Source organism: Aythya marila, assembly GCF_965140915.1.
Source record: "Aythya marila genome assembly, chromosome: 2".
Taxonomy (NCBI): Eukaryota; Metazoa; Chordata; class Aves; order Anseriformes; family Anatidae; genus Aythya; species Aythya marila.
Window position 1 is genome coordinate 28,797,100 of NC_139043.1, and position 15,542 is coordinate 28,812,641.

Below are 15,542 nucleotides of genomic sequence, written 5' to 3' on the forward strand. Positions count from 1 at the left end.
ATGAGCTCTTCTACCATAAATATTCAGAACACTAATTATTTATAGGCAAATTTCTCTATCTTTGGGAATCTTTTAGAATATAGTTTTTCAGTAATTGAATCACATCAAAGTATTTTTTCCTCCCAGTCTTCTGACAAAGTTATGTGTGATGTGATGGAGGGCAGGGAGAGATAGGAAGCAAGCTGTTGTCAAGCCTCAAGTTGGCTTTGATGTCGTATACTAAAATAATAACTTCAAGATTTATCAGAAGGAAATGCACCATGAACCTGTAAGGGATCCTGTTTATGGTGACTGCCTAGATCAAGGTAAGCTTTGTCAATTAACTTGATTCTAAATTTCAGAAAAGCAATTAAACTTATATATCTATATCTATATGTATATGTATATATCTATATCTATATATCTATATCTATATGTATATATAAACATATATAAATATATAAACATATATATATAAACTTATATAAATATATATATGTGTATATATATATATATATATATATATATATATATATATATCTATGTGTATATATAAACACCACTAGCGAAAAACTTTTGTAACGATTTCAGAGCATGTTTGGAGGTAGGTTCTCTCACAGAGCAGATTTTTCAAGGTTCATTTCGATTACAGAATCACAGAATTTTCACAGAATTTTCTAGGTTGGAAGAGACCTCAAGGTCATCGAGTCCAACCTCCAACCTAACGCTAACAGCCCTCCACTAAACCATATCCCTAAGCTCTACATCTAAGCGTCTTTTGAAGACTTCCAGGGATGGTGACTTCCAGATTATGGTATTACCTTAAGTGGTTGGTCATTGCATTACTTCCAGTTGAAAGAGTTTCATCAGATTATGACTTCACAAAACTGCAGTGAAACATCATCACTCTTCTGACAAATCACCAAAAAATCTCTCAGTATATCCAGTGAATTATATAACATTTGTTTTTAGAACCTGCATGGTTTAATAGCTGAAGGGCAGTTCAACCCCACCATGCCACTTTCTCATTCTCCCTACTCAGAAGAAAGAAGGAAGAAAATACAATGAAAAAAGAAAACCTCATGGGTTGAAATAAAGGCAGTTTAAGTAAAAAAAAAAAAAAAAAAAAAAAAAAAAAGGCTGATGAAAGTGAAAGGGGACAACAAATATTCTCTAGACCAATATTTTCACAATGAGAGCCTCCCTTTCTCCTTCCCTTACTTCAGCTTTTATTGCTGAGCATGACTTCATACAGTATCCTTCTGGTTGGTTCTGGTTGGTTTAGGTCAGATACCCTGGTGATGTTCCATCCCTAACTCTTGCTCACATCCAGTCTACTGGCCTTTGAGGGAGGGGTTGGAGAAACAGCCTTGATGCTGTGACAGCACTGCTCATCTATAGCCAAAACACTGATGCAATACCAATCCTGTTCTACCTAAAGGTGGAGAGCACAGCACTAAATGGGTTGCTGTGGGGAAAACTAACTCCATTCCATCCAGACTCAGTACAGAACCTTGCTTGGAAATTCAAAGTTTAGAGAGGAATTTGAAGAGAATTTATTTCACATTTTTTTTTTTTCACTTAGAAGCCAATCAACTTAAAACTATTAAAACATCAGTATATTATGTGTTACAGTTATGGCTCAAAATTTAGTGTGTTTTTGTTACCAACATACCCTTGATGCTTCATGGAGTTGAAATGCTCCACTGTATGAAACACGACTGTACAGGCATTCTTACAGGATAAGAACAGTAAGTGCTCCCTTAAGTAAAGAAATAAAGTTAAAAATGTAGCAACAAACAAATCTATAAGTCTGCCTTTGCCTTCAAATCAACTGAATCCTGATTTCCAAAGCCATAAACTTCTTGTCCAACTTGATGTAAGGTCCATAGCCTCAAAGTTAAAACCAAGTTAAGGTCAATAGCCTTAAAGTCTGGGTCTCGCTGTGTAAATAGAGGTATGCTTGTACATCTCATAAGGGAATGATTTTGACTTTAGGGTAGGTCTGCAGTGCTAGTGTTTATTTAGATTAAATGAATGATAGGGAAGGTGTAGGTCTTCCACAAAGGATTGTACCTGGGTTGATAGTGTAAAGATGTGGATCTATTTCTGGACTAGGATGCTCTTTTGGGGATTTTACTTAATGCATGTTGAAGTCATTGCGAAGTCAGTCAAGTTGTTTTTGTTGAATTCTGATTTTAATCCTTTTGCTTGATACTGTGCTAAACTGTGCAGTTCCTTGTTAGTACACACCGTATGTATAGGAGCCAAAAGAACAGTAATAGGAAACAATTTTTCTGCTTTTGCCATGCAGAATTGGTCCTATCAAGTAATTGTTTTATAAATCTAAATACTGTTGTGTAAAGACGGTGCTTTCAAAAATAATATAATAATATTAGAAATCCACTGAGTGTTTCATAACACTGCAAATAAAGAAAATAACTGGAATAATGTGTTCATGTAACTAGAAGTTTGAATGTCACTTCGTGTTTTGGGAGACCTAAAAAAAGGAATTGTGTTTAAAAATGTAAAGTAAAAGCCTTTTCCATCTCTGATTTCTTTGTCTGTAGCACAGGTTTTATTTGTTATTGAAGCTAATCCCTCCATCTACTTCCCCAACTTTTTTTCATTTCCTTGATTTATCATTTGCAACTTCATGGATTATCATTGAAAGTGATAATTATAACAAATATGAAGGCATTTTCACAGCATTTGCTTATATCACTTTTTGGAAATTAGATTACTAAAATAAAGGCATTTCCATTGTTGTTCAGACTGCTATGTTATCATATTAAATCCATTGAGTACTCCATCTTTTCTGCCTTGAGCCTGAACAAAATTTCATGGCTTTATTCAGGTGAAATGCTCTGATGAAATATAAAAAATGGAGAAAGAAAGGTTTCTGAATTGTTAGCTGTCATATTATAGCAATGTTTTCATTAATTCCCAAGTTATTAAATTGCAGTAGAGTTTTTAAAAATTGAATATTAATTTTCTTTTGTCATAAAGAAAAAAAACTTTGGTTGTGCTTTTTACAGTAATTTAATTAAGCATTGCCTCCAAGTTCATTTCAGTATCTATCATGGCTCACTAAAGTTAGATTCAGTATAGAATGGTAGATTAATTGCCCTTTGTCTTAGATGAAATAAGAATCCTAAATATGCCGAGTCATGAAATTTAATTGTGTTCGTCAATTGCTTATTCAATGCTTTGGAAACCTAAATCAAGAAATACTGAAGAAGAAGGCCAAAGGTTGTTAAATGTAGCGAGTAACACAGATTTTGAACTTTACTTAATGAACCGAATGTTTATTACTATGAAATAAATGCACCATTTAAAGAATTATGGAGAAAATGTAAAATATTAAAACTCTAATTAATTTTGATCAGAAGCATGCAATGTACTCATTTTTCCTAAAACATTTTCATTAGGGTCTAGATTTTCTCTGTTATAGAGAGAAATTTATTCCTTTCATACAATACTACTATCTCTTTCTGTTAAAAAAGTGTACTTCATTGATGTTTAGTGCAGTATCTTTCAGCTGCTTTCAACTGTATTTCTAAATACAGTTTAGCATTTCTAAACCGTAGTTCGCAGGAGCATTTCTCTGTAACTCATTTGTGCATACTTTGTTTATTAATGTTGGTCACTTTGGGAACAAACAACATTCAGGCCTTTTGATAGAAGTGTGAATAAATGAACTTATTTGTGAAAATAGTTAAGTATGAAAAAAACTCCTCAAATATAATTTAGTAGCTCCCAAGATACACATAGAGCCCCAACAACTGATCAGTCAAAAGAACAGCCTTTTATTTGTATATTTATTATGTAACCTACTAAGAAATACAAATGTTTAAAAGAGCCTTTAATTCCTCATTGTTGGCCTGAGAACCTTTTGTTTTCATGTAGCTGTTGTAAGAAAATGACATTTTATTTCTTAGAATCAAGAAGTTTTCATTCTTATAATTTGGTAAATGTGTACTGTAAATTTGGAAGGAGTATAGGCATAGATATTTAAAATCATTGTTTTTTGATTAGAGTATGCATTTCTAGGGTACAAAATACTATTCTTTAGTAGTATTGTGAGTATATATATAGTGGAACTTTTAACTTTAATTTATAATTCATAACAATAATGATTATACTGTCATATAAGTAGAAAATATTATTGTGGTTTCCATATATATATATATTTACATATACACAGATATAAGTGGTATAACTGAGTGACAAATTTGCTTTAGAAAGGTTCTTAGGGATAGGGTCAGACTTGAAAGACATGAATGAAAGACAAGCTTGCATTCTGAGTCTGAAGAGGAGATTAAGAAAGCTTGTCCCTATAGGTACAGACACGGTAAAATTCTTTTGAAGTGGCTTTTCATCTATTTCATATTTGATATTTCAGGCTTTTAATAGTTAAGCATTCATAGATACTGTGTAAAGTTCATAAACCTTTAAAGACTTGAGTTGTTAAAGAGGAAACATTTTCCTGTACTTTCTTCAAGGAGAACCAGCTGAACTTTTAAAACAATGGTTTGGTTTCAAGCACCACCTGCCCTGAAGAGCATCCCAACTGTAGTGGCAGTCAGCCAAAAGGACCACTCAGTGGAATGGTTGCCTTCTAAAAATGAGATAAACAGATGGAGGATTGGAAATCTGGCATAAAATTCCACTTCTGTACTAAGCGTGACATGAAATTTGGCTGTAAGGACTCTTGCAATTGTACATTTTTCTATACGATCAGAATTAGAAAAAAAGGAAATAGAAAATACAAAACACCGACAACCATTTCAAAAAGCCTTCAAGTTCTTGTACCAGTACAAGTTAAAGGAAAGAGTTTGTGATAAACAAGCAGCTGTCTGTAGCTTCTTAAGAGGCGCGGGAGTGTCAAAACATTTCTCCCAGTCTTGCATTGCCACCTAGAGTACCATGCCCTGCACTGCAGCGGTGAAGGGCTCCCGTGGAACCACCGAGCAGTTCAACGTCGCTCTGCACTGAAAAAAACGGGGCGGGGAGCTGCTTCCAACTAATCGATGGCATGTTTATTTACATCACAATGCTTAGCTCATTCATAGCCCCCATTTTTTGAATGTTACCAGATCAGCTGAGATTTTGTTGTAGGAATTCGGTGGGGTCTGACAGTAAGAATTAATGGAGATGCACGTTAAAAGGTACGACTGTCAGCTTGCCAGTGGTCCCAGAGGGTGCATTTTCTTGATGTCTGCTTCAGAATACTTCATGAAGCAAATGTCAAACTTGTCAAGGCTGTCACTATGAAAATGATCCATGTAGCAAGGGTCTCCTTTTCCTGGGAAACAAACAGCTGCCTTATCACTGAAGTGCTGCAGTGACAGAAAACTGTCATCTATCATGAGAAATTTATATTTGCTTCTAATATCCATTGGTAAAGAACTGTTCCAGTTGTACTCTGTATTTTTGCACCACTCTTCGTTATAAGGGTTGTCAGCAATACATTTGAAGCAGATAGCATGGGCTTTGGAAGAAAAATAACTTCTGAATTTTAGTGTTGGATGCTCACCTTTTGCTGATTTAACAGAAAGACTGGCTTAATTCTCAATTTATAACCCTGCAAACTCCTTTTCCTCCAAATTTGGCATATTCAATTGGAAAGGAAGAATTTAGCTCTCATAGTTTCTAAAGTCCCTTTGTCCTCTTGTATTTTTATATAGTTATAGTTATATAGTTATATTTTATATAGTTATAGTTATAGTTTATATAGTTAGTATTTTTACCTGCTTCCAGCTGATGTTTTGTAGTCTAGAATCTGTGAGATAGATGATGTCTGCTGTCCTGAACCTGCTGTCTAGGTTGGGGTTTTAAAAATGCTAGTATGCAAACATCCTCCCAATGAGATATAAACTGCAATGTCCATGAACTATAACATCTTGATTGTATGTAGTGACTTGTATTTATAAGTACCACACCGAGTTAGCAAATATTGCTTTCCATCTACTTGACTGTGTAAAACTGCTGCCGTCAGAAGAGTCCGGTTGTGTTCTTCCTGCTGGCAGCAGTGACCTGCCTGGCCGCACCTCCAGCACTGAGGCCATTTAGTAGTTGTGTGAGGTTTGTGGTTCAACCAAATGAGAAGTTCAGATTCTGCAGTTTGGAGGAAACATCCATATAGAGAGTCTCACAGGTTCTTTTACCATGTGCTTCCATGGAAGAACAATCCTTGTTCTGGAGTCTACATCATAGTTACATTCATTATACTTGAATACAAAACATAATCTTTCTCTTGTTTTGTCTTTATTTCCTTATAGAGGTTTAAAGACTTTTATTTTTTATAGTTTGGAACACTTGGTGTTTCGTATGACCAGCTGGACACCCTCAATGAAGCCTAGTATATTAGTCATATTACACCTCTTTTGCGTTAAGGAAGTACAAAAAGTAATAATATTGGAATTTGGTCCTGAGTGTTTTTGAGGTGGTATTTCTAGATTATGTGATAGCATGGAAAACCCTTCAGTCATTTCTTAGTAGTACAAATTTTATTTTAGCTCATTTATTCAGATGTTCATCATACTATGATATATATATTTTTATTAAGTTCATATAACACATCTTGAACTTCATATAGGTCAAAACCAGAAATTTAACTTTATTAAAAATATTTTTGTAATAAAACTTTAGAAATTACAGGTGTCGTGTAATGCACAAATCTGTGAAATGCAGTTAACTGATGTGTGATCTGTTCTATGTACAGTGCAGTGTCAATTTCCATGCATAGTTAAGAATTGTCTAATCCACTGTTATCTTTGAGATTTCATATAATTGAATAAAAAGAAATTCTCAGACATTTCAAATGAAGGTTGTTGAAGGGGGAAAAAGAGAAAGGGACATTCAGAACCCTAGTTCTAAGATATATATACATATATACTTTTATATATATAAATATATATATATATATATATTTTTTTTTTCTCATGTCAGAATTTATCTATAGGGGAGTATTCTGCAATAATTACTACAAAATAAATTTTCCACATGGGGCCGCTTATTCTATGCTCAGAGTAACATTTGCAGTTAACCTTAAACATGCTTTCAAAGGAGATGAAGTTATATGACAGAAACTCACACCGTCTCTCAACTGTCAGATCAAAATTTTCAGAAATAGGAACTTATACGTCAACCTCTTACATCTAGTTTTTGCCACCTAAAGGCATCTAAATTTCAAAGTATTCCTGTTCACTTTAGCAGAGCTACTAAATGCTCAATACTTTCATAATAATTCACAATGCTTAATTAGGAGGCAGACTGAAGTCTCTTGGTTTTAACTTCTGGGCCCTACTCTGTTACTGTCACCCACTAATGCTCAACTACCAGGTGTAGACTAAGTAGCTTGAACCAAGAGGTTCAAATGTCCTCAGGGTTTTTTAAGTCATGTGTAGATCAGCCAAAGGACCCTTTAATCCAGTTCCTTGATTCCATCAGGAAGTGGAAGAATGCCTGGGGAAAGGGTGTAAGAAACAGGATGGTGTAGAAGGTCTTCCCCCTTGGGATGTCCAGCTGTTCTGTGGCTTAAGAAGCTCATGTTTCATGTAAAGTATTAGGTTTAATGGCAATTTTTAAAGCCCTTTGTTGTTTTCCTCACCACTGTTTTTTTTTGTTTGTTTTGTTTTGTTTTGTTTTTGTAAATCTATAAGAACAATTCCAGACTAGTAAACTTAATTAATTTCAACATGAAAATAACCTTTGGGCTGCTAAATGCAACTTTTCAGTAAGAGTAGTAATAGTCTCAGTAAATACGGTCTTGAGGGATTCACTTCCCTTTGCTACTCCTACAAGTCATCAGATCTGTGTTAGGGCATATTTTATGTGACTGCATTCAAAATTCACTTAATGTTTGAGTCTACAGTTGGCTGTAGTTAGAAAAGATACTGAAACGAGTTTGATTTGTGACATCTACTAGGAAGACCTACTTTGATGGTTTAACATTTTAACACTGAAAGGACTGTTCTGTTTCAGAATTCTTAGGGCAGAATGCACCAGGCAAAATAAATAATAATGAAAAATAGAGATGTGAGGTACTAATAGAAATAATGCAAACTGAATTTTGCAAAGCAGAAACTAGAATTCCATATTTCATCCAGTATTTATAACCAGAAATATGTAAACCAGTAATAGCAACTTTACACGTTGCTATCATAGACTGTTTTTAACTGATAATGAAAACAAATAAAAGGTTTTCCTTTGCTACCCTTCAGAATTAAAAGCTTTATAATGGTAGGTGGTAATTAGTAAAACAAATATATTAAATATGTTTAATTTTCAGTCTGGCATCATTACTTCATAATTAGGTTACACAGGGTATTTAACTGAACATTCAAACATTATTAATGGCATTAGAAACTCCAACAAATTCAGTACTGTATATGCAATCATTGGGATTCCTCTTGTGTTATTAGAGAAAATATTTAAAATTTTATAGAAATTTTGCATTGTCAACAAACTGAAGGAATAGCAAGCCTTCACACCTTAGCGTATGGTCAAAAATTGCACTCTAAATTGGCATTTAAAATCCTTCCCAATTATACTTGCAGTGACATTACCCTTTTTATAATAGGAGTTTGTGTCAAAATTTTATGATAATTTTCAGTAATTAGCAAATTTGTCATTTTCAGGACACTGCTGTCACTTTTTTTTTTTTTTTTTTTTTTTTTTTCCCTTTTGGAAAGCTGCATGGTTGTCAGAATAGTTAGTTCATACTTTCCAGTGTCCCCTGCCAGTTATTTCTGGCATCTCTTGCCCTGGCACTGTTGTTCATGTGGTAATGCACAGCTCAGTGAACTGATCTGGCTGATAATATATGTAACAAAGAAAACATTTTCTCCTCTTGTTAATCCATATCCTAAGAAAGATGAACCATCATGCCTTTCCAACAAGTCACCTATTAGATTTTCATTTCAAAATGATATGTGACACTTTCTGTTCTTGGAAAATGGAAATGAAATAAAAGTGCCTCTGCAAAACTAAGATGTCCCATGTGGAGTATGATTTAATACAACACAATTTAGAAAGCTTTTGTGCTTGAAAATATCAAAATAACAAAAAATAACAAAATAACAACCAGGAACTTGGATGACTTGCATGTGGAAGTCAGCCGCATAAATCCAATTTATACTCACCTAGTAGATTTTACCAGTTTGGATATGTTTTACTGCATTGAAGCAGCAGCAGATGAACAAAAGAAAGACCATTGATACTGCAAAATATCCCAAAACAGGTGCTTCCATCTTTAGTATTCACGCAGAGCAAATCCTAGACTTCTCTTAACCAGTCAGCCATCATTTCTGCTTCTCAGAAAACACTGAGCACTGCAGCTGCTGCTGTAAACTAGGAAATCTGCCAGACAGCAAGCATAACCTTATGAGCACAAAATTAAAACATGTCAAGTCTACAAAAAAAACAGAAGATTCTTTTCTGAATTGTCTTTCACTGGATAAAGCCTTTTGTCCTAAAAAACAGGCTCAGAAAGCTAATGTTCAGCCTAATATTTCTTCACCCTCCTATAGTCCTCACTGAAGGTAAGACCCAGGTCCTTTTCCTGTAGTCTCTGAAATTTCTGCATGCTTCTTCTGCTAAAAGAGGAAAGCCTAAGTCAAGTGTGTTGGGAAAGAATGGCTGTGTAGGGTTTACATTCCCCTTGGGAAGGAGGACGACAAAGGACATTGGAATAACAGCAGGTTATATACCGGAAAGATGGGAAATCTGGCATTGAGGTCACCAAAATATGACTTATGAAGGTAAGGATCTACAGAAACATGCAGATTTGCTTTCTTCAAGCCCATCCTGAAAGAACCTTGCTGCTTTTCTATACGAGACAACAGTTTCTGTGGATAGCTTTTTTATTCAGCGATATTCTTTGTCTCCTGTAAGCAGTACATATAAGCTCAGTTACACACTGCTCCTTTGTTGTTTCCCAGTCTGCCTAGCCTTTATTTGCATTAGAAGTTTGACCTTTATGTGTGTACTATACAATACACTCTTCAATATGTACTACACTTGTAATTTAAACAAATCAATAATCTTTGGTTTAGCACACATGCATAGATGTGTTTCCTCACCTGAACTAGAAGAATCACAGTACTCACTACATGTTTAAAACATAATTGAAGAGATGACTATCCAGGAAGTTAGAAAAATGCATTTAGTCTTGAGTGGCCAGTTATGAAACTCGTATTTCTCATGTCTACCTTACTTCCAGAAGGTGAGAGAATTTGGAAACAGGATGCTTTGGAGTATACACTTATTTAGTAGAGCAACTAGCTTTTCATTTTTTTCAATGTTTTGTGACATAATCTGAGACTATAAGTTTTTAATGAGATTTTCTGTTGCTGTTCTATTTTGTGTATTTTGTGTAGAAAAGGGAAGACTAGGATGCAAAAAGATAAACTCATTTGCCTAGAAGAATGAAGGTGCTGTGTTAAAGTGGGAAGCCACATTGTGATTTTCTGGGTCCCACCTAATGTCCTTGACATTTCTCTCTCTTAGATGTTGATGAGTGATGTTACAGCAGCCAGAATGCTTCTTTGCTCCCAAATGTCTATTCATTTGCTCTCCTTTTTGTTTCTAGAGCAAGGAAGATTCTCTGTATTGTGAATTAAAATGCAGGCAGGAAAACTGGCTGTACTTTGAACGCGTGATAAGGCCTGTTGGTGATGTGATAGCTTGCAAGTTGCCTTATGAAACAGTTTTCTCAGACTTCTGCAATTTATACTTTAGAGGTCATGATTTTGTACTGGACACAAAATAGTATCCATTCCTATGAAGACCGGCATTATGATGTCACTTCATTGTTTTCAGTGTGATCCAGCAAAATTCATCTTGAATTATGAGCCCAACTCTTGGAGTTGAAGCTGTAGAATATTGTAAGCATGCCGCTGCCTGACATGCTCATGTTTCCTATTTTAGACCTGACTGATCTTCAGATAACATATGGTGGTACAAGTAATTGGAAAATTGGCAGACCTGTCAAGAAAATATGCTAGATGGGACAAAAATACGATGCTGCAGCACATAAAGTGTCTCTGAACTTAAATTTATTGTCTTGTATCAAATGGTGAAGTAAACATATCTGGTCTCAAAAAAAAAATGAAACATTTTTCAATGGCAGATGCTTTTCAAAAGTAATTTTTAGAACAATGATGAAAGTTCTTGCATTTGAAAATAATTTAGTGGAAACCTCTGGTCAAGAACAAAAGAAAAGTGTGACATACTGTCTGCTGAAAATGTTTGAATATCTTGCCATCTGCGTATGGTTTAGAATTTTTTTTTTTTTTTTTTTTTTTTTTATATAACAAACAAGTAGATTGGTCAGGGCTACAACTGAAACATTTACTTATTAAATTATTCTTCTACTATGAATGCCGATGATGAGACTTGATTAAATTTTATTTTTATTTCATCTATTAATGATTATTTTTTTGCTTATTTTTATGCTTATCAAAAGATGACAAAAGTATGAACAGAATTCTGTGCATATGTTTAAGTACAAAAAGTGTACTTCTTCAATAGATTGGTTAATGCTCATGTTTTTATTTTCTTTTACAGGAAGATGAAAATGAAACTGAGGCAGGAAGTCTATCTCGGGAGCTGAACATGGAACAGAAAAAATCCCCAAAATAGGAGATTGCTGTCTTGTTTGAAATATTTGGAAGTTGTGTAACAGTGATTATAGTTTCTCATTGTAAAAATAACAACAAAATTCTCAATAAAGTCATTGAAAATTAAATTCATTCTGCACTGGGGAATTAATTACGTAGCTCCTGGTGATATCTGTGATTATATTGCAAGCTGAGTTATCAGAACTGAGCACCATACCAATAAATGTATAAATGCTTCTTGAACATGGGTGGAAAGCTGATGAGTTATTCATAACTAAAAACACTTACTAAGCAAACAGGACTTTTTTTTTTCTTTTCCTGATGAGTGATGTTATCCTTAAAGGATAGTTATAGCTCAGACACATTTTTGTATTTCTGAGTAAGAGCTTTGATACTTAAAAATTAGATAAATGTGTGTTCTAGATAAATGTATGTTCTCTTAAAGAAGTTCTGGAATTTCTTCTGATTAAAATAAATGTTGCTGGAGACTGGGTGAAGGCAAAGATTTTGTGGTGTTTTCAGTGTGTTTTCATAAATAATTAATTTTTCATGTGTATACCTTGTGATTTCTAGTTTATTTCATGATGTATTATCATTTTCTTCCATGCAAGCCTTATTTGTCTTTATGTGATCATCTTGTAATGAATGTCACAAAAATTGCCAAATGATGTTCTTGATTAGGCCATCCCACCCAGCTCTAATTCCTTCATAAAATTCTTTGCATAGTAAAATCATAAAATGACTTCTCCCTGTGTCATCAGTCCTTAAGTGAGTATGGAAATCTTAAAAATAAAAATAAAAATAAAAATAAAAAACACCTTCATCCTGACAGAAAAACCTTTCTCATTACCTCTGCTTTTAAGTCTGTGCAGGTCAGTATGTGGGAAAGTTAGTACAAGAAATTCAGATGTAGCTTTGTAGCCTGATAATTGTTCACATGCAATAAAGAAAAAAATAATCTTACTAATTCTGTTTCATAATTAGAGCAATACTTGCTGAAGTCCCTTGAGGAGAGTTTTCCTTTGCAGTAGGAGAAATGTGTTTTCTCCGATTGAAAAAATTGACCTCTTTTCCTACTGTTCCATATTTTTTCTGTTATTCTGCATATTAAAATATACAGTGTATATTAAAATATAAACTGTTAAATCAGATTGTAAATAATATCCATCCTCAATTTATCCCATCAGTATAAATTATAGTTTCAGGTATTTCAAAAACAAAACACCTATGATTAAGTAGTATCTTATGAATTTTCTGGTTCACGAGGTTCAAATATGCGTGGCTCTTCAACAAATTTCAATCACAATTACTCTACAGCAGTTTAATAACACTAGACCTCATTTTAACAAATGCAGTTATCATGTAAATTAGAATAGAAAATAAATTCAGCATTGGTCCTTTTAGTGTAGATCAACCATTGTAGCCATCTCAGAATAAAAGGGGGGAATATAATTTTTATTTCATCGTAGTGGAAGAGAAAGAATTAGAAAAGACAGAAACAGGGATTTACCCCACAGGACCTTATGGGCCTGCACAATATATATTATATATATAATACAGTATTATATATACTGTAATATACTATATATATATTATATATATGTACTATAATATACTATATATATACTATAATATACTATAATACTATATATATACTATATATATATATATAGCAGTATATATATATAGTATATATACATATAGTAGTATATATATACTGCTATATATATACATATAGTACATATATATATACATATATACATATATATATACATATGTAGTATATATATATATACTATACTATATATATTACATAGTATATAGCATATTAGATCATTATAATATATTTTATATATTATATAATTTTATTATATATATATTTTATATATATATGTATTCTGCACAATACTGTGGAAGATCACAAGTGAGGAGAGAGTACAGTGAATGTAGTTTCTGTTTCTTTTAGGCTAACCCAGAAAACCAAAGTTGGTTCTCAGAGCTTAGTAATCATCACGATTTAAAAAATGGGAAACATTGCCACTGGAAGGAGCTGCAAGGCTTCAAGATTTTAAAGGATGTAACAAGTAACTTCTAAGAAAAGGTGAGAGGGTGGGGTTTATGTAGAAATTATGGCAAAAGGCTTAGACAAAGGTAGCATAGCATGGGGGCAAGTTATTGACTGGGATGGATTATGACTGTGTCCTGGACTCTCTGCCTGTCCCCACCTATAAGGCAGTCAATGTTTGGGGTTCTCCACCCAAACTATCTTTCCAAAATTAGCAGATATGTTTCCTGTCATACCGAATGATCTATTGCTTTTCAGTTCATGGCACCAAGTTTGTTCTTTTGCCATGAGTCTAAACTCTGTGGCAGACTGGGACTGTAAAGGTGCATAAGATGAGAAGGGTAGATATTTGGTGTTCGGTATTTGTATGAAAATATATTACTTGGCATTCAAACACCTCAGTTAGAAAGACAGTACAGATGTTGAAAGATGCAGAAGGTTCCATTTGATTCATAATGCCTATGAGCTTAAAATGACTACACCTGTATCTTAAATTCTTAAAATATCAACTTCATAAAGAAAGAACAGCCACATAACATATGTCACCAGAAGTCCACAGTCAGAGCTGATAAATATAAATCTGTCCCTAGGTTAATTTATTTAATTCAAAAAGTTGTAGCATGACAGAAATTAGAGTTTTCATCTGCAAAATAATAAAAATGATCACTGTTATCATAACCAGCTGAATCTGAGAATGAAGTGAAACAAATTTTACTGAATCAAAAATACCAATCTAAATTCATCCCTTTCACAAAAATGAAGGAAACCTGTTTGTTGCCTTGAGTATAGCTAATTGTACTAAAGAAAGATTTTTTTTTTTTTTTTCTTATAAAGGTCACATAAAGACTATACAAAATAGGTGACTTCATTTCCATTATCTTGATTCTGATCAAATTAAAATTTGCTGCTGAACAGACTTTTTTTTTTTTTAATTATTATTCTTGAGTGTTCAGACTAACGATGTGAATTTCATCATATATTTTTTTCTCAGTGTCTAAAAATGTTTTGGACACAATGCACTGCGAAAAGCAGATGGGTGCAAATGGCCTACAAAGCTTTCACGTGATGTTGCTCAGTGCTATGCCTCAGCAGAATTAAGTTGAAAACCTGATACAGAATACTGTGGCTTTTATCAAAGGTATGTCTATGCTGTACTCAAACAGAAGCCAGCTTGGGTACCAAAAGCAGTCTAGCTCCTGTAGGGTGAAGCTTAAATAATATCTGAATATGTTCAAAGGCTTAGAGAGATGGGATGAGCAAAAGTTTACACAGCTTTAATTCAGCTGGCTAAAGCCATATTTATGGAGCAACATGTTCCTTGAATGTAAATGTACACAGACATATATATATGTGTGCCAGACCAGCCAATTTTAATGTCCTTTTTATTTTATTCACCCTCTCCCATGCAGTCCTTGAATAATGAAAGTCACATGCTGAAAGTCTAGATCAAGAGCTATTTGTTTCCCACTCCATCCCTGTCAAGTATGACAGTGATGGTGGTCTCCAGTTGGGAACAGCAGTTTCCTCATTTACTCCAGTAATAGGTATTTTAGGGTGGCTTAGAGCATAATCATGTTTTCCATGCTTGAAAAGAAACTGTCCTTTTCCTCATATTAAAGCAAATTTACCAGTTTTTGTACAGTTCGTGATGGATTGCTGTTGGTTTTTGTTCAGTGCTCCATGTTTGCTCATTCTCCTCTGTGGAACAGTGGTCTATCCAGGATTTTGTGGACTCCAACACTGATTGTTTGTTGTTTTTTTGTTTGTTTGTTTTTGTTTTGTTTTTCTTTTGATTTCCTGTTACACACAATCACTTCATCCTCAGATAAGAGCAAATTTCTCTATCAATGTAATTTTTGTTCATAGAAAAT

The 15,542-nt window shown here is 33.8% G+C and overlaps 1 protein-coding gene across 3 annotated transcripts in view; it reads left to right on the forward strand.

The window, feature by feature from the left end:
• PHF14 (PHD finger protein 14) overlaps nt 1–12,373 on the forward strand; it is a 164,548-nt gene extending 152,175 nt beyond the window's left edge. For 2 of the 3 annotated variants that reach the window (XM_082752177.1, XM_082752176.1), the window contains one exon: nt 11,554–12,373. Coding sequence is in view for 2 of the 3 variants with exons in the window: in XM_082752176.1 (XP_082608302.1) it covers nt 11,554–11,628 (75 nt within the window). In the remaining variant the exon portion in view is untranslated. The remainder of the gene's footprint in view (nt 1–11,553) is intronic. The other variant, XM_082752178.1, reaches the window with a different exon arrangement.
• The last annotated feature ends 3,169 nt before the right edge of the window (nt 12,374–15,542 follow it).